The sequence below is a fragment of the Telopea speciosissima genome, chromosome 7 (assembly GCF_018873765.1).
Source record: "Telopea speciosissima isolate NSW1024214 ecotype Mountain lineage chromosome 7, Tspe_v1, whole genome shotgun sequence".
NCBI classification, from domain to species: Eukaryota; Viridiplantae; Streptophyta; class Magnoliopsida; order Proteales; family Proteaceae; genus Telopea; species Telopea speciosissima.
In genome coordinates, this window is record NC_057922.1 from 24,648,281 (window position 1) to 24,667,693 (window position 19,413).

The 19,413-nt window shown below is 39.4% G+C and overlaps 1 protein-coding gene across 1 annotated transcript in view; it reads right to left on the minus strand.

Moving 5' to 3' along the window:
- Positions 1-242: 242 nt before the first annotated feature.
- LOC122667107 (nucleolar complex protein 3 homolog) overlaps positions 243-19,413 on the minus strand; it is a 28,830-nt gene continuing 9,659 nt past the window's right edge. Inside the window, exons 7-14 of the mRNA XM_043863300.1 lie at positions 9,440-9,578; positions 5,190-5,369; positions 4,961-5,097; positions 3,113-3,433; positions 1,599-1,741; positions 1,424-1,521; positions 387-904; positions 243-320 (exon numbers count right to left, since the gene is read on the minus strand). Of these exons, the coding sequence (XP_043719235.1) occupies positions 395-904; positions 1,424-1,521; positions 1,599-1,741; positions 3,113-3,433; positions 4,961-5,097; positions 5,190-5,369; positions 9,440-9,578 (1,528 nt within the window). The 3' untranslated portion in view covers positions 243-320; positions 387-394. The remainder of the gene's footprint in view (positions 321-386; positions 905-1,423; positions 1,522-1,598; positions 1,742-3,112; positions 3,434-4,960; positions 5,098-5,189; positions 5,370-9,439; positions 9,579-19,413) is intronic.

Sequence of the window (19,413 nt, forward strand, 5' to 3'; positions counted from 1 at the left end):
GAATGTACAAGGTGGTGGTGCTTTGATGTTTCTACTGTGCGACTACTAACACTTCAAATCATGTGATTTATTCATAGAGCAATTCTAGTACATCACATTAGAAGATTATAAAACAATCTATATTAAGGTGATCGCAAATCAACCAGTATACACTAGAAGTACAATGCTAGATGTAGACTGTATATGACGACATTTTAACATTTCCTTACTAGTTCACTAGTTCTGTTTTAACATCATCGGGAAAGCAACAAGTGTGTTCATGTTCAACATCTAAATATAAATAATACAATGCTCCAGGGGGAACAAAAATTGAACTACAAAATTGAATTCTCCAAAACTTGCCCACAGTGCTATTGGGAGAAAAGGTGGTGAAATTTTTCCTGCAGAAGAAATGTTAAACAGCTGAGAAACTTTTCTTTTTTCTTCTCTTTGCGTCTCCTGGAATTTTCTTCCTTTGCTTCTTATATTCTTCATACTGCCTTAATGATGACATTGTATGATTCAACTCTCTCCGCAGTCTCTCATTCTCTGAAATGTCTCTCAGCACATGGAAATGCTCTGAAAGTTTCTGCCTCACCTCATCTTCTTTCTCTGGATTTGTGAGTTCCTGAATAGATTCGTCACTACTCAAAATTGATGACCCAATACCCCTTTTCCTCTTACGGTTTGATATTCCATGGTTGTCTTTAGGGGTGAATGATTCCCCTTCAAGGGACAAATCCAAAAATGCTTCTTGTGGGGAGGTGATGGACAGATAAACCTGATTATTTTCACTCATACTTGAAATGCTTGATGCCATTGTGGAAACTGTGTGGTGATAATGTTTGGAGAGTAGGCTCAGTTCCCACAGAACTGAAGCTAACGCGCCGCTAAGGTTAGGGTCTGAGGCAAATGGCTGATAACTCTGCATGAAAAATTGGACATGAGCACTTAGACAATGATAGCAGAAGCAATAGCTTAACACTAGGCAGTGCCTGGTGACATAATTGTTAAGACAAAAGTTCCTTCCAACACCCTCATCTCGCAAAAACCTTTGTTATGGCCTTTCTTCTCACCCCATTGACCTGGCAACTAATTGGAGAAAGATTTGATGGCTAAATATACAGAGGAAAAATAAACCAATGTGGGCATAAGTTTGAAATTGGCGACACATATGACATGTAAACAGTTTAAACTTTAAAGGGTGCTCTATCCATACAATGGTCGGATTGGCCACATCAGTTGACCACATGGCAGAACTCTGGACCTGTTGGTCTAGAAAATGTTTTCCCTTATTTTATACTTTATAAAGACAAGAGTCCACATATAAGTTTGCTAACTAAGTTGCTGCCACATTCCCATATAGGACCACACCAAGACTTCCTATATGATGGTCAGATAGTCTACCTTTGCCAGTCATCATGGAGAAAATGGGAGAGCTTACCGAAACTGTTCCTGCAAGTGAGCCACCACCAACATCGTTTTCTAACAAATTCCGGCATTTCACATTCTTCTGAAGTAGATGTCTCAAAGTGACCAAGGCTGCAAAATCAAATAAAACATATAAATGCTTAAGCATTAAATGAGAGAAGGCTTTTCTTTTTTCTCTTGGGGTGTACCTGCCATGCCCTCGGCAGGTCCAAAGCATAAGGAGAAAGTAGCCAGGCGTTTTATGAATGCAGCTGCCCTCTGCATGTCATGTTGTCTTCCTTCGCACAACATGATCTTGAGAGCTTCAGCCAAGACTTCACCTTGGTCATCCCTGAATATTAGATATATATTATGGATGAAGAATTACCCTATTAATGTCCATCCACTGTACATAATCCTAGTACACAAAGTGGCAAAAACTAGTATTTTATTTGACTACCTCTTTTTTTTTTTGTGGAGGGGGGTGGTGTGAAAAGGTTTGTGTATTTAAGCAACAAAGTTCATCATAGGACGAGTTGGGGAAGGGAATTTAGACGGGATAATCTACTTAGATTCAATTGGTCAAAGTTTGAACAGGCAATGCATCTCTCCCACTCTGTTGTCGAGGCAAGAGAAGGTTGTGGAGGGAATGTATGTCAAATGACAAAGCCATAGATGTAGGAGGCAATTCAAAGCTCAACATGGCCTCTAAATACATACAAAATGAATGAGATCAATTGTATCTGAAAACATATGTTTCAAGTTAGTGACTGATCAATCAAAGTGTGCTCGAACTATCTTGAACAGGGACCATTGAAATAAAAGTGTACTGCAATCAATTTGCTTAGAAAATCAAACTGACTTTATGACTTGGACAAATAATCAAGTTTATATCAATATCTGGAATATAAAATACTAATATTGCTAATCATCTCAAGCAAGTCAGATTTTGCAAAAGTAGAATAGAGCAATGAAGAAAATTCAACCAATCATCAACATTTGCTTGCCCATACACCAAACATTTTGAATTGGCAAACCTAAGAATGAACATGCTCATAATAATTGGCTTTTTGGCAATTTCTTCCTATGGAAGATTCAGGAACAAGAGGATTCAATCGGAAATATCGACAAATTCTTGCGTAGTCCGAGCATATATAATTTTTAAATGATCCCCTACTACATCTCTATCGAATTTTCATATTTATTATCAGAATAGCGGAAACAGCCATGATTCAATGGGTAAGATCCACTTACTTTTTCTTTTGTTGATTTCTAATTTTTACATTTTTACAATAGTAGCTTGGAAGGCTAGGGGTTATAGTCGACGTTGATTCATGATTTTGAACGTCTCTAATTCAAAACCGAACATGAAACTTTGATTTCATTTGGCTCCTTTATGGAAGATGGATAGACTCCCTGATCTAAGGCGTGAATGAAATTCAAAAAAATTAGATCCATAACATCTATGTTAGCTTTTCTGTCTGAATGCATCCAAAACAACTCGCTTTCTAGATGATCCTTCTAGATTATAACAATCCTTCCTAGTTACTTCATTCTCTATTCTACTTCTAGTTGAGTACCAAGCTTTACAGGTAGGCAAGAAAGAGGTGGCTTTACTGTATCAAGCAAATAGTTTGTATCTCCCAGATGATGAACATCAGAATTTTGACTAGAATCTAGATATTTATGGAATAGCTATTTCAAAAGACTTTCAAGGACAAACCTGTCAGATCTATACTCCAGTAGTAAATTATAAAGCTGCACATAGAACTCGTTTAGATCAACATTTAATGCATCAAGATTATTCCTCATCACTTTGAATGCAACAATGCAGCACCGGAGACGTTCAGATACAGTTAAAGAATTCTCAGGAGAGCCATCAGAGTCGATACCACTGCAGGCAAGCACTTTGAGGCAATTCATGAGATCACCCATAAAATCTAAGTCAATCAGATGAGAGAACTTCCCCAAGCCATTTAAGCATGGAGCAAGGAGTGGATGTGGCCCAAACACACTACATAAGGAGCCATTGTTCACTTTAGACCTGAAAAGAAGAAAAATAACAAAGTCAACTACCAGGAGACACTTGCACTGAAAATCAACATTGCATGGAATTACTTAATTGGGACATAAGACACATTAGATATTGAGTGGACCAGAAACACCAGCTTTTTCTACTTTATTAACAAAATTGAAAAAAAGGAGGGGGCTCAATCTCCATGATGCCATGTATATACATTCTACAGAGTAAGAAGAGTTCCACTCATCCTTCTCCAATAGACATAACAGATTCCTCATCAAGCAGGTTAGGGCTCAGGTGTCAAGGGACATTGACCGAACTGAACACAGCCCATATAATCGGACAGGTTCTGATTGAATCCACCTCAGGAAATTATTTTTGTAATCACCTCTAATTGGGCATAATCGGGTATAATCAGGTAAAATTTGAAGCTAACTCAAAGCTAATCAAAGGCTTTATGGAAAGGTAACACAATATCAAATGGATATAGTCAGGTCCCAAGGGGGTGTTAAAAGGCAAGCTTAAACAATATGGACCAAAACTCTCAATTTGATAGCGGCTCCAAATCCATCCCCTCCATACTTAATGAGCCAAAAATGTATTAAATAAATTGTGAAACAATTCAACGGGGAAGAAAATAATCATAAAGATGGCTGACAGGAAAAACAGTCAAGTCCATATTTTCCTGCAATTAGCTGCTTTAGACAGCAATCATAAATGATAAAAATATTAAGATGCTTAGATTGCTCCAAATCAAATATCTGCTGAGACATCGTGAAATTAACAGTCCGAAAACAAATAATTAATCCCTCACTACCCTCAATCTTCTGACAGACTCCAAGTAGCAGTGTTTTCCTAGTTGAATTTGTGGAATTGCTTTGCAATCCAGAACCAAACAGAACCAGGTGAAGAATAATACTACCGGGTTTCATTAAAGAATACAAGAGATGAACAAGGCATTAGTCTTCTGTGTCAAAACCTCCCGTGAAGAATCCTATGTCTCCATGCAATTCACTTTCCACTAAACTAAAACCATGTGACATTTTATGATAAAACCCTTTATGACAAAGAAAATATGCTCTTAACAGAAGGCATCACAATCTAAAAGAACATGGAGATGATGTTAACATCAGGATGTCCAGAAGAAAAATAGCATTTAGAAAAACTTCATTATCTACCAATACAATGGCTATAGATTATTGCTTCCTCGAAATAAGCACAACTCTTCACTAGAAAACCGGCTACAGATAAGACTGCACAATATTTCAACCGCGAATGAATGGGCAGAGAAATTCACTTCAATAATTTACAACGCAAAAGGAAGTCTAACTGATTCAGTAAAAGCCTAAAAATAGGTAATATTGAAACATAATAATGGTTTTTGCAATTACAATTTTCCTCGGAAAATAAATACAAAGAAATATTGGGTGCTGTCTTATCTGTAACCAGTTTTCTAGCAATAATAAAATCCTGCATATCCATGCAATTCAATTGTTGAAAGCCAACCAAGAAGCTTGTGAGCTCCTTCAATTTACACCATAGAAGACACACCTGGTTGCAGCTGGCTGCATTGCATGCTTCAAAATGCGAAAATATATCTGAAACACAGCAGAGAGCATCTCTGACTGCATCATCCTCCTCTCTTGCAAATCTGGGATAAAAGAAGCTGCCTTGAAATCTGCATTGACCTACATCAAATATCAAGAGCCACTAACAAGGATGAGAAAATGAAGACTAAGGAACATATAAAATGTTGATGGCATTAAGGATGAAAGTGTACCTCCTCCCTTGTCTTAGCTAGCAATTCCTGCCTGGTTTTCTTTTTGTCACTAGCTTGCAATTGATTTGGATCTTCGGTATTCCAGTTCCTTTTCTTCTTTTTCTTGTTTTTGACATTTTCTTCTTTCTTTGATGATTCAGACCTTCCAAGATCCTCATCAAATGACAAAGATAAGAGAACCTAGTATGGTAAAATGACAAAGAAAATAAATAAAAATGTAAGTATTTTCCAACCTAATAGCTACGAAGTACGAGACTACTACCATCAGTCTTTGACATAACTAGTGGTAGGAATAATAGGTGCGGAGTGATGTCCAATTTTGTACATTTTGAAAGTAAAAAAAATAAACAATTGTGCAAATGACAAAACATAATTCCTGAAAAGAAACTAAGCCACAACACTACTCCAGAAAATGTAGAATTTGCAGCCACGCTTTGTTAAAGAAAGTCCCAAATTGTAGAACACAGCTTTAGTTTTTCTACTTAGCAGACAAGTAGGTGTTTGGCAGCAGGGATAAGGGAGGAATTTCCATGAAGAAGATTATCCAGGATTTTAGAAGATTTCTTTCCAAAAAAAACAAATTCTCCAATATAAAAAACTTAAATGCATCATTTTAGAACGTATTCGGAAAAGCTTATCCACTACATTCCATAAAGAAATGCACCCAATCCTGGATTCTTCAGGCAGTGAGGAACCAATTGATGAAAGGTGAATGAACCAGAACCTTCTGTTTCAGCGTAAACTGAGGGGTATAAACAGTGTTGAGCGCATTTTGACCATAAATCCCTAAGTCCAAAATAAAAACAGCTGAGCATCATGACTTTGCAATGCACAGCTCCCATGAATTAGAAAACCAAGGGAGGCTCAACTAAAACTCTTGAGCAAGATCCAAAATGTTCAGTCTGTTGACCTAAACTCAACTCCTACCCCCAGTGGGTAGATGTTTGTTTTCTTATTTGTTTTCTTGTTTTTATTTTTCTAAAATTTTTATTTCTCTAGTTTCAATTTGCAGGCAGCCCCAAAGGAAGAAAAGAGCACAAAAGGACATCAGGACACCAATTACCAAGGAAAATAATGCACAAACCCCGCCCCCTCCCCAAAGAGGAAAAAGTATCATCCCGGGTTAATACCGGTAATGTAGTCCTAGGTAGGTAGGAGACCTACTAGAAGCCAGACAACAGGATCAATCGCAAAAGGGGTTGCTGGTTCGAATGGACAGCACTAGGATTTAGGTTAATTCTAGGGTTTAGGATGGGAATTTGGGAATGGGTCTTATATGGCTTTAATCTGCAGGTCTAGGGGGTTATTATGGGATAAAAATAATTGGATTTGGTTAAGTTTGAAAATCTGCAGAATTAGGGTTAGGGTTTCGGGTTTTAGGTTAAAGGATCTAGGCTGAAAACTAGGGTTTAGATGGTCAGATGGGACTCAAATTGGAATCGAGTGTAGGAGGGAGAGGGAGGGATGTTTGCTGGAAGTTTGGTTTGAAACTGATGGACAGATTTGAAGTTATGAAGGAGTCCTAGTTAGGGTAGGAGTGAGAAGAAGAAGGTTTAAACAAAGTTCAGATTCAAACTTACTGGATTTGAAGAGATCTTCAATGGCAACAGCTTTGAAGATGAACAATGGGGTCTCCCGATCTACAAGATGCAAGGAGATAAGTAGCAGCCCTCCCGATCTTCACGATGCAAGGAGTCGATTGGAGATCCACCAATCCCTTCACCTTGATATTACCCACAAGGTAGCCTTGATATTACTCACAAGGTTCACTCAACAGAGCAGAGCAACAGCTATGGCAACAAACAAAAGCTTTTTCATTAATTAAATTCGTATGTAATGCTGACCTCCCTTACAAACTTATATAGAAGACTCAAAAATAGACTTAGACACTAAAAAGGAATGACCTAACCCTATCCCTAACCTATTAGGTAACTTAAACTGACTAGGAAACTAAAATACTAAAAGAAATAGATTCAAAACATGGCTGGACTTATAGAGTCCTAATCCAGCCCAACTTACATCACATGACCACTTAAGTTGTCACATGACCACTTAACCAAGTCACATGATCACTTAAATTGAACCAATTGGATGCAAGCAATTTGAACCGGTTCAATTAAAAAACATAAAAATAAACTAAGTATTGGGCTAATCCCATATGCAACCTATATACCCATATTTTAGGCCCATAAAAGTGGCCTATTACATTTGAAACCCATGGGATCAAAGACCCAACATGTATGTAACCCAACCCTAGACTTATTCCCAATGAAACAAGCCATATTTGGTGATGAATCTGCATCAACCGGTCATCTGAAAGTGCCTGTAGAAAAACCTTTATGTCGCCAAACTTGTGATTTGGAGCAGCAAAACAAGACCTCCACAAAAGAACCAAACTCGTGATAAAGGTCCTTACAGGTATGATCTTGCTCAAGATTTACTCAGATGAGAGAGGGGGGGGTCAGTTAGAGTGGTCGGGAAGGCATTTGGTTAATGGCATAGTTCAAGATTTCGATTTCAACTTGGGTTTCAACCCAATTGAAAAACAAGGCGTACCCAGTGCATGAGACTCCCGCTACTGCGAGGTCTGGAGAAGGTCATAATGTATGCAGCCTTACCCCCACTTAGAAGATATGATGTTTCCCGACTCAAACCCACAGCCTCTAGGTTGCAATGGAGCAACCTTATCGTTGCGTCAAGGCCCGCCTCTTGGTTTCGATCTAGTTGAAACCGAAATATTTCAGATTTCGGTCGAAATTCAACAAAAATCTAATACAATTCAATTCGACCGTTTTGGTGGTCAAATGGATATATTTTGGCCCGAAACTTCAGGGAAACCCTAATTAAGCATCTCTAAATATTTGAACCTTTAAATTGTAAGGAACACACCCAAAATGGTAGTTCGGCTTCAGAGCCTAGGTTGGTACTATACACTGTATGTTTCGGTATCCTCTCTCTTATATAACCTATACTACATATAATTTAATACTAGAAAACACAACATTCAATAATAGCAATTGAAAATTTTGAAATACATATTAAGAAAGAAAAACCATTTAATAGTACACCAACGTCAAAAGGTGTCATCATAGACAATTAATAGGGATTGCCTATAAAGCATGTTTACATATGTTTGAAGCATTAGATTGGAAAAATAAAACCAAAAGTGATAATTTGAATTTCGACTCAAGACATATGGCGGATATGTCATCCTTTGCCTGCAGAATGTCTCAAATCCATCACAACAGCCCTATAGATGACAAGGCTGTCATATGTCGACTATAGGTAGAAATTTTGAAATTTCAAGAAATCTGGCCAATGATGCTTAGAATCCACCCAAATGTTGAAGTGGATGCTTCACAATTGACCAACAAAATCTTGATTTAGTAGCAAAATGAAGGACTTTGCCAAAAAAATAATTGAGGTTTTCTAGTAGTTCAGGAGTTCTCAAGCGTAGGGGGAGAAAGCTCAAATTTTTAACAAAATGAGTCAAATTTTCGCCTATATGAGTCGAAATGTCATCAAAATCTTACTGAAATGAGTCAAGATGACCCAAATTTCAGTCAATCTGGTATGCTTGCAGAGTCAACCCCTGTTTTGTTTTTGAGGCTTCTCAAAATCGAAATATTCACAAATTTTTTGGCATTTTGACCGAAACCACGGTTAATGGTTGGTTAATTTGTTTCTTAAATATTGCACAAAGTTTCCTTGCCAAGTTTTGCAAGGGACATTGGCTGGTTTGAGAGTCCATGTACTTTATATGTCAATCCCAGGATAGAATTTCAAATCTGCAGATTTCTTAATAGACAATTTCCAGACCGTGGTTTGGGAAAATCCACTGTACTTCCAAGTGAACCAACCAAACAGCCTAAAGACCTTGTATGGAATATTCCAAGAGTAAGTCTAACACAATGTTAAGGTACCTCACTTTGATGGATAAGACAGTAAAGAAAGTTTGAAAAAGTAGTAAGTTGCTTCCTTCAATCAAAAATTTTAACGCATAGTGCAAACAAATCCATATTTGCAAAGTCGTGTTTATTTAGAAAATCAAAATTCCATGTCAATAACCAAGCAAAGGGTGAAAGGAAAATGTAAGCATCATCCCAACTTATTCAAAAGTGCAGGTAATATCTCAGGTTTTGGTACAGGTCCTGTAGCCAGACCAGAGACATCCAAACCCCCATCAGCCCCCCCCCCCCAAAAAAAAAAAAAGAAGAAGAGAAAATACACCCAAGAAAAGAGTGCAATACCTCAATAGAATCAGGATGCAGCTGACAATCATGAATCTTCACATGATCTGCAATCAATTGAACAGCTGCCACAGTTGCTTCACCTCCGTGCTTTCCCTCATTGGCAAAAAGTGATTTTATAGTTCCACAACATAGTTTCCTAAAGGAAGTGGAAATATTTCAGTAAAATGGAAGAATTCAGTTCTTCACTTAATAAAAATGAAACAATTCAAATGCTCTCTCCCCCCCCCCCCCTTTTTTTTCTTCCTCTTTTGAGATAAATAGAACAATCCAAACGCTCAGCAACTAGTAATTTAATATAGGTAACCACCAAACATTCCAATTTAAAACAGAAATTCAAGTAAGAATGGCAGAGTGAAGAGGACGCCTGATGATAACATTAAGTGCTAAGATGGCAAACAGTTAGCTGGGAACGAAAAAGGTTTTATGGTACATTATAGTACAGTTAAAGTGAAGAGAAATGCTGGCCCTGAGTAACCAAAATGATGTGAAGCATTAGTTATAATAAAAAAAATAATAATAATAAATAAATAAATAAAAAAGAGGATCCACAAATTCAAATGAAAGTTAGAGGTAACCCCAACTTAGGGAAGGAAAAGGTCATAATTAATAGAAGAGAAACTCTATGAAGGGATTCCCTGAGATCTCCAAGCTGTATCACTATTTTAAAGGAAAGCAAAACAAGTATATAGCATAGATCATTCAGATAATTTCTGTTATTGATCTACAAATGCATAACATCCAATGACCTAAGTGACTCTACAAAGATTATCTGTGTATGGAAGTATCAATCAAAGGGAGGTTAATTTGAAGATCCAACCTAAGTAGGTATTAAACACTAATGCAAATTAAAACTTTCAAGAACATGCGGTCTTGATGCGATAGGGTATGATGTGTTAGTCTTAGTGGGTATACCTTTTGCAAGAAGCAAGGTACTAAAACTCGGAACTCGGTACCAACTCGGAGTTAGATTTAGGTTAAGGAAGTAAGTAGAAGAGAAGAAGAAGTTAGAGGAAGAAGAGGAAGACAAGAGAAGAGGGAAGAGAAGAATAGAACAGGTTTTGGTTGTAATCGATTGTGTTGGAGAGACTTCTCCATACACCCTATATTCATTCAATCATAACTAATAGAGAATTACATCCACCTCCCTAGGGAGGTAAAAGGGAAATAAAGAAGAAAAAACAGAATTACATAATAAGGCAACTAGTAATATAACTAGTTCCTAAACTACCCCTATTACATGACTTCTAACACTCCCCCTCAAGCTGGAGAATATATAATGCATTCCCAGCTTGCTTAGGAAAGAGCTAAACTGAGGAGAGCCAAGAGCTTTGGTGAAGATATCTGCCAACTGATCACCAGTCTTCACAAAAGGAGTACAAATACAGCCAGAGTTTATCTTCTCTTTGATGAAATGCCTATCAACCTCAATGTGCTTAGTCCGGTCATGTTGCACTGGGTTGTGGGCAATACTGATGGCAGCCTTATTGTCACAGTATAGTCTCATGGGTCCTTCAGTGTCAAATCCCAGTTCTTGAACAAGTCTCTTCAGCCAAATGAGCTCACACACTCCGTGTGCCATAGCTCTAAATTCTGCCTCGGCACTAGATCTAGCCACAACATGCTGTTTCTTGCTCCTCCATATGACTAAGTTACCTCCCATAAAGGTACAATAGCCGGAGGTAGATCTCCTGCCTGTAATGGAACCAGCCCAATCGGCATCTGTGAAGCCTTCCACTCTCAAGTGGTTGTGCCTTGCATACAACAGTCCTTTCCCTGGAGAGGACTTCAAATACCTTAGAATGCGATACACAGCATCCAAATGGCCACTCTTGGGAGCATGCATTAATTGGCTAACAACTCCCACTGTATAAGAGATATCTGGCCTAGTCATAGAGAAATAGATAAGCTTCCCCACAAGCCTTTGATACTTCCCCTCATCAACAAGAGAAGGACCACAATCCTCTCCTAGTTTGTAGTTCTGCTCAATAGAAGAGTTTGCTGGTTTACAGCCTAACATCCCTGTCTCTGTTAACAGGTCAAGAACAAACCTCCTCTGACATATGTTGATTCCTCTCTTGGTCCTTGATACTTCTATTCCTAAGAAGCATAGTACTATATCTCGCGATATATCGGTATCTTGGGCCTACCGAGATATCCAAAATATCCGAGATCTCGCGAAATATGACCGAAATATTGCATTTTTTCTGCAATATTTCGGGGGTCCATCTCGGGAGGTATTTGGCCATATCTAGGCCTGAAACTTCATGGACAGCCTTATTTAAGCTTAATAAACACATTTAAACCATAAAATTGTAAAAATGTGAATTCAAATTGGTGTTTTGGGCTTGCACCCTTAATTGACATACGGTCGCCGACCCTAATGTATAAATACTTAAATTCACATAGATTAGGCAGTTAATATTTAATAATAGTATTTAACTTCATCACATATTCACATATCAAGTTAAAGCCAATACACACTGATGAGTACCATGATTCTCATAAACTCCATAATATTCAATAACTCGCTTAAAGCCTTAAAGGCAATACACTAAGTGTCAAAGTTAGTAAGTCACAAGACTCGCAACTCGCAAGTCACAACTCACAAGTTCATAGATCAATGAAATCACAACTTAAGTTACAAATTACAAGTGCTAAACTGCTAATAGTAGTTGTTCTGCCTCCCTGGATCAATCCCACTCATGCCTCGCTGGAGTCAACGTCCATTGCTCTCTGTTTGAAGGACATATGTGGACCACGATATAGAATCAGAGAAGAAACGAGTGTAGTCATCCACAAGTGTCACGTAAATGGAATCATCAACATACTGTAGGTAACCTATCCTAGGATATAAACTAGGGTTACCAATCGATCCAACCGTGAAGAAGATGTATGGTGGTGAGGTTGGTAGCTAGGTCCGCTAGAGTATGCAAAGATGTTATCTACAAAAGATGATCCAGTATGTCCCTGGGACTGGGACTGGTAGTCATGGTCCCCTACCCCACTAAACTGCCCATATGATGATGATCCATATCCATATGATGATGATGCACCATAATCCGATGCCAATGGAGTGGTATGTGCGTCAAAAGATGGGGCACGCCAATGTCCAGTCGGTCCTCCCTCCCTATCACCCATACTCAAACCACCAACAAAGCTAGATAAGTTATCAATGTCTATGTGATCAGGTTGCAACTGTGTTTGTCGACCCCTACGCTTCCTGTTGTATGTATGTAGGGGGCCTCTCGAGGGTGGGGGTGCGGGGGCACGTGCTCCGTGGTCCATATCCTGTGTGGCATAATCAAACTGTCTCTCCAGTGAATCGGAGTGGCTCTACAGGTGTCGTTTCCTGGGCCTCCTGGCCTACCACATAACGCTCTCGCATGCCGTCAAATTCTTCACCAACATCACCACCACCAACATCACCACCACCAGCATTACCACCACCAGCATCACCATCATCACCATCATCATCATTTGAGGACTTAGACCAGTCTTCATCATCAGCAACATTGCCACCAGTGGGCTGGAATGGTATGGGTGAGGCTTCCCTTGCATGTATATGACCCTCGTCAGCCATATACTCGTCCACATCAGCACCAATCTCAGAAGCTATCATGGGGTCGGGCCTACCTCCCTCCTCATCCAACACTGGCTCACCTCTATCCCTCACCCAATCCACAATAGGGTCCTCATCGTCTGAGTCAACTTGAAAGATGTCAGCTAGATCAATGGTGCCCCTCTGTCCCTCATGTCCCATGCGTATGTGTTGCAGTTTCACCTCGAGTTGTAGTGCACATACACCATGTCGGATAACGTTGAGACCCCAACTTGCGCCTCTTGGAGTGGATGAGTGCAAAGGTACTCCAGTTCCTCTCACAACCGGATGAGAACATGTTTGGGCAAGGACTTTAATTGCTATTCTTCTTAAGTTTTATGATTCCCATACAACACCCACCATTTAGTTGCATTACAAGTTTACAACAAAAAGACATGTGTCAAATGTTGTTTCAACTTTCAACTTTCAAATTTCAATACATATGTAATTTAAAACTTAAAAGAATTACCAAGATCACCACGTGCTCGCCTAGATCGCAGCCTCGGTTCCAAAACTTCCCAATACATCCCTAAATACCTTGATCTACACCCATGTGGAAAATTAGTAAGTACTTCTCCACTACTTATTTGAAAGCATCAATAAGTTGAGTTTCCAAATGAACTCACCTCATTTTTGCAAATTGCTTGTAGTGCACCATCTGGCTCCAACTTCTTCACTACTTGTTTCACAACATCAAAAAGTTGAGTTTCCAACCCAAGCCTATTGTTATATTGATACTTAGGGTTCAAGTAGTATGCTGAAATATGACATATAGAATAGAGGTATTGTCAAATGCATAGGTAATTAGTAAATAATAATACTATGAATTAGTAAACATAAAACAAATTTACTCACCACCTTAAGCGGTGGATGCATAAGTTGATTCTCCCCAATGAGCATTTATGATATCTAAGAAGTGTTTGCTCTGCGAGGAGCCACACTATAGACACTATCTTTCATCAAGTCTATTGCAGCATATAGGACTGGCAAGGTTAGGCCCTTCAGAGCGGAGTCAGCAACATGTAGAACTTTAACTACTGACTCTAAAATTTTCACCACTTTGCTTAGTTTGGTCCAGAAGTCCTCAGATGACATCGTTGCTTGTGCTTCCCTCCCATTTGCAGTCTTGGAACCCTTCCATTCAAACCACTCCTCAGAAGCAAACATGCTTCTCAGCCTGGCCTTCTTTGTCTCAATGCTTTTGAGGGCAATGTAGTTGGTGGCAAATCTTGTGATGCCAGGCCTAACCAAGTCACCCCCACATTTTTCCCTCAATAGATTGAGTGCATAGGAGTGGTTGTATACAAAGTTGGTGACTTGTCTTGCACGTTCAACCACAGTCTTCACCAACTTTAACTTTCCCATATCTTTTAGCATTAAGCCAATGCAATGGGCTGCACAAGGAGTCCAGAAAAGCCGGTACTTACTATTGTTCATCATCTTCTCACCGGCCAACTTGAAATTACTTCCATTGTCCGTTACAATCTGGACAACATTCTCAATACCCACATCTTTTTCCACTACTTCCTTTAACAATCTGTAAATATATTTTGCATCCTTTATCTCTTTGGATGCATCCACAGATTTGAGGAACACCGTCCTCCCATCACAATAAACCATGAAATTGATGATGGACTTTTTCAGTAGGCCCATCCATCCATCGCCATTATAGTCACCCCATATGTCTCCCACATATTCCTCATCTCACTAATGTACTCATCAATCTCACTCTTTTGTTGAGGTAGATAAACATTCATTACCTCATATGGGGTGGGGCCCTTGAATCCTGGGCCAGCCTCTGCAATGGTATCTATCATGGTATCATAATGGGGGGCATTGCGCAGTGTTTGCTGGGATGGTATGGTATAGCATCTACTTAGCTATTGATTCTTTAACCAATCCCTTCATCCCCTTCCATGCTCCTTTGATTCTGGGTTGACTGCTTCTTTTCTTCTTATGCAATTTAGAATCAGATATTGATGGTGGTACTGATACTGGTAGAGGTGTTGGGGCTGCACTCACACTTTGTGATCTTTTAAAAGGATTCAAAGTTCTAGGGCCTCCAAAACTGCCAGCTCCTCCACTACCCCCTACTCTTTGTCTCTGCTGATCATCTTAAAAACTTACTCTACTCCTTGAAACAATCCGCCTAAAATCCCTAGCCTCCTCTACTGTTTGTATGTCATCAGGTACTGCAATGTCATCATCATCAGAGGAGTCATCATCATCATCATCATCATCATCATCATCATCATTGTATCGTCTTCCTCCTCCCATCGAACTCCTCAAGTTGTTCTCTTATCCTTTGCTTGTCAACCTTCCTCTTCTTTCTTCCTCTCAAACTATCACCAATCTCCCTGGCTACTTCAGTAGGGACCATATGACAACCTACAACATCTTTAGATCCTCCAGTCAGATGTTGTTTAAGTCTACTGGACCCACCTCCCATAAATTGCATGTGACAATAGTTACATATAGATTTTCTCTTATCCCCATCAATGGGAGTACCATATAACCATGCAATGTCACCCCTATGCTAGCTGGTTGGTCTCTCTTGTTCCCTCTGTTCTCTTTGTTCCCTCCGCCCCCTTTGTTGACTACTTTCCCCCACCTTTTGCTTGCCCTTCGCACGTTGAATCCGCCATAATGATACTTGTTTACTGCAATGTAAGTAACACAAATAATTAAAAAACTTAATGTAAATGCACTTCAATTGACACTTTTAGATTACTAATACACTTGTATAGTTATTTAATATTTTTCCCCTAACCCTTATATTTTTCACATAATTAAAACCAATTTTTTATATATAATTTTAATATAAGTATTGACCTAACACAACAAAACCAAAAATTAGTAAACATAATATACATGTAATGCATCTCAAAACATATAGAAATAACTTTCATATTTTCACGTCCACTACCAATAATCCTCTTCGTCACCAAATCCTGAAAAAGACAGTGAGAAGGAAAAAAAGAGCCAAGCTGAGGATGATGAGGATCCAGCCATACTAGATGTAGAAGATGTGCTCAACTGTGATACAACCCTGCGAACCACTGCATCCATAAAGGTGGAGTCATCCTGTGGGGCATCAGCCTCAGTTGTCACGAAATGAGCTCGAGCTCCCCCTCTACGGCCACCACGACCAAACATACCAGGAGGACGACCATGGAGAGACCAACACCTATCCTTGGTGTATCCAGTGCGTCCACAATGATCACATTTAAATCTGTCTCGCCCAACTCCACTGGCACCAACTATCTCCACAGTACTAGCTTCCTCACGGTTAGGCCCTGAGCCTCTACCACCTCCACGGGTGTCTCGAACAGAACTAGAAGTAGAATTAAGGGCAGATCTCTCATGAGATGATGCAGGTGCTGTTGCCATAGTAAGCCGCCGAGTCTCCTCACTCTGTAGGTAACTGCAAACCTCACTAAGAGAAGGGAGAGGAGACCGGCCTAACAATTGGGGTCTAACTGGCTCATAGTCAGGATTCAGACCACCAAGTAAAGAGAAGACACGCACCTTTTCAAGAGTCTGATACACCTTAGCCTCATCCTCTAGGTTGGTCAAATGAAGGTCTCTGTAGTGATCATACTCCTCCACAAGACTAAGGAACACACTATAGTACTCATAAATAGTGTTGTCACCTTGCTTCAATAAGTGAATTTTTTGATGGAGCTGATAGACTTTGGCAGTGTCACCTACTCTGTCAAAGGCTACAGAGACACTATCCTAGATAGCTTTGGCAGTTTCCTTCCTTATAAACCTTCTCCCAATCTCAAGCTTCATGGAGAAGATCAACCATGTCATAACGGTGGAATTTTCGGTCTTCCATTTATCAAAAGTGGGAGACCTAGCCTCTGGAGCCTTGATAGTGCCTGTGATATATCCAAGTTTTCCCCTACTCCTAAGAGAAAGTCTCACAGAGTGTGACCAATCCAAGTAATTGGTATCATCGAGTTTCACAAAGGAAATCTGTTGGTGAGTATTCTCATAAACCAACTGAGGAGCTGTTGAAGGAGGCTGTGAATTAGCCAAACCAAGCTCAGAAGACTCTGTACCAGCCATCATGTAAGGGAAATGGTACTTGACCATAAACCAAATAAAAAACCAGCAAGTGGGGAGTATAAACTCAACCCAAATAGGGATTCCCAATACAAAAAACAGAAATTCCAGCTAGGATGAAGCTTCACCCTAACACTCTCTCCGGAGTAAAATAGCTTACACAAGCTTCAAGATTGCAAATACAGATATGCATAATCATCTCTCAACCAAACAAGAAGTTCAAAGTACCCTAAATGCAAGAACAACATTATCGGGTTTACCTGGGCAGAAAAAGAACACCACAAAACTGAGTTGTGCTCAATAAGGAGATTCATCCATCAATAAAGGACACCAGAGGCAGAGAGAGGATCCTTTTACGATCCTAATGGGCTACTCCAACCACCAAGTCCATCCCCAAATAAGGAGGAACCAAGGTTTGCAACCTGCAACAGCAGAAATCTGGGCAGAAACTTGATCCTGCGAAAAGGGGTTGTGCTCAGATTGGGTCTTCAAGCAGCAAGAGGAAGCACAAGTCACTTAAATAACACTCTTGGGCGATTCTAATAAGCTATTCCAATCCTCAAACCCATGCTAGAAGAAGAAGATACAGAGACTACAATGGAAGGCTGGCGGTAATCCTAGCACAGGCTAGCAAAGCTTCAAATCATCAAATGGGCTGCATCAAGGCTCAAACAGTGGCAGTAATGACTAGAATAGATCATTTTGAACCTATTCCATAGTGTTCTCACAGATTCTTTACATAGGAGGCTTCTCCTTGAAACCCTTTATCCCCTAGGATTTCAAAGAGAAGGAAAAAATGGAAAAAGAAGCTAGATTTGACTCTCAAACCGTAAGGCTCTGATACCAAGTTAGATTTAGGTTAAAGAAGTAAGTAGAAGAGGAGAAGAAGTTAGAGGAAGAAGAGGAACACAAGAGAAGAGGGAAGAGAATAATAGAACAGGTTTTGGTTGTAATCGATTGTGTTGGAGAGACTTCTCCATACACCCTATATTCATTCAATCATAACTAATAGAGAATTACATCCACCTCCCTAGGGAGGTAAAAGGGAAATAAAGAAGAAAAAACAGAATTATATAACAAGGCAACTAGTAATATAACTAGTTCCTAAACTATCCCTATTACATGACTTCTAACACTCGGCCCTTAGAAAACCCGAGTCGGGTCGAGATCTTGCCAAGTTTGTGCATTTTTTTCCCCCCGATTCGAAGCCTCAACTCGGTGGGTTTTAGACCTAGTTTGGGTCTGAAACTTGGTATTCAGCCTATTTTAGGCCATTTAAACACAATAGCACTATCAGATTTTGCAAAAACAAAGTCCAAATATGAGTTTCACTTCGGACCATAGGTTGGTAGACGACGACGTGCTAAAATACCCTACTCTACACATAATTTAATAATAGAAAGCAATCAAAACATTCAATTAATGTTCTTAAAATAACTTAAATAAGCATTAGAAATGTTAAAGTGTACAATACATCAATCTTTAAACAAATGTTATATAGACTGTGATATGTTAATGTATTCAGTCCCAACACGATCCACATAGAATTCCCATGTCATAGCGTTGCTGTAGTTTTGCACATAGTATGTCACTTGAAGATGTGTAGCTGAATCCTTCAAATGTGCAGCTGATTCAACTCTCCCGAAGCTCAGAACTTGAAATCCACAGGTAAAATGAAGGAGCTTCAAATGGGGAAGAAAATGGCCTTTGGACAGAGCTCGACTGAGATATGTCGAGTTCTGTCGAGTTAGGTAAGTTTTAAAGAGGTAGATGGGTCGAGTTTTGGGTCGACCCGAGATCTCGAGTTACCCGAAAACTCATCCGAGATAATGTAATTTTTAAAATCGTATGGTAACTCGACTCGATTTCTCAAAAAATCGAGAACTCGCGAGGTCTCGAACCATGGCAAGAAGGATTTGAATTTAGGTGCCAGGCATTATGGTTTTAGATAGTTGTGGTAGGATGTACCTTTTGCAAATAGGAATTGAATTTAGGAGCCAAGCAGTATAAATTTCTGATAACTTTGGGAATTGTGACTTGTGTCAATGAGACACAATCACATGTCTATTTATAATAAATGCAATGAGAGTACAAGGACGGAAATGCCCTTAGGACAACACAACATAACCAACTTGCATACAAAAGGACAAAAAACTTTACTATTCAACCCCTTAGTGAAATATCAGCCAACTAGTCGCCAGACTTGACAAAGGGAATACAGATCAGTCCTTGCTAGAGTTTCTCTTTGATGAAGTGATGATCTATCTCCACATGCTTAGTATGGTCATGCTAGACAGGATTA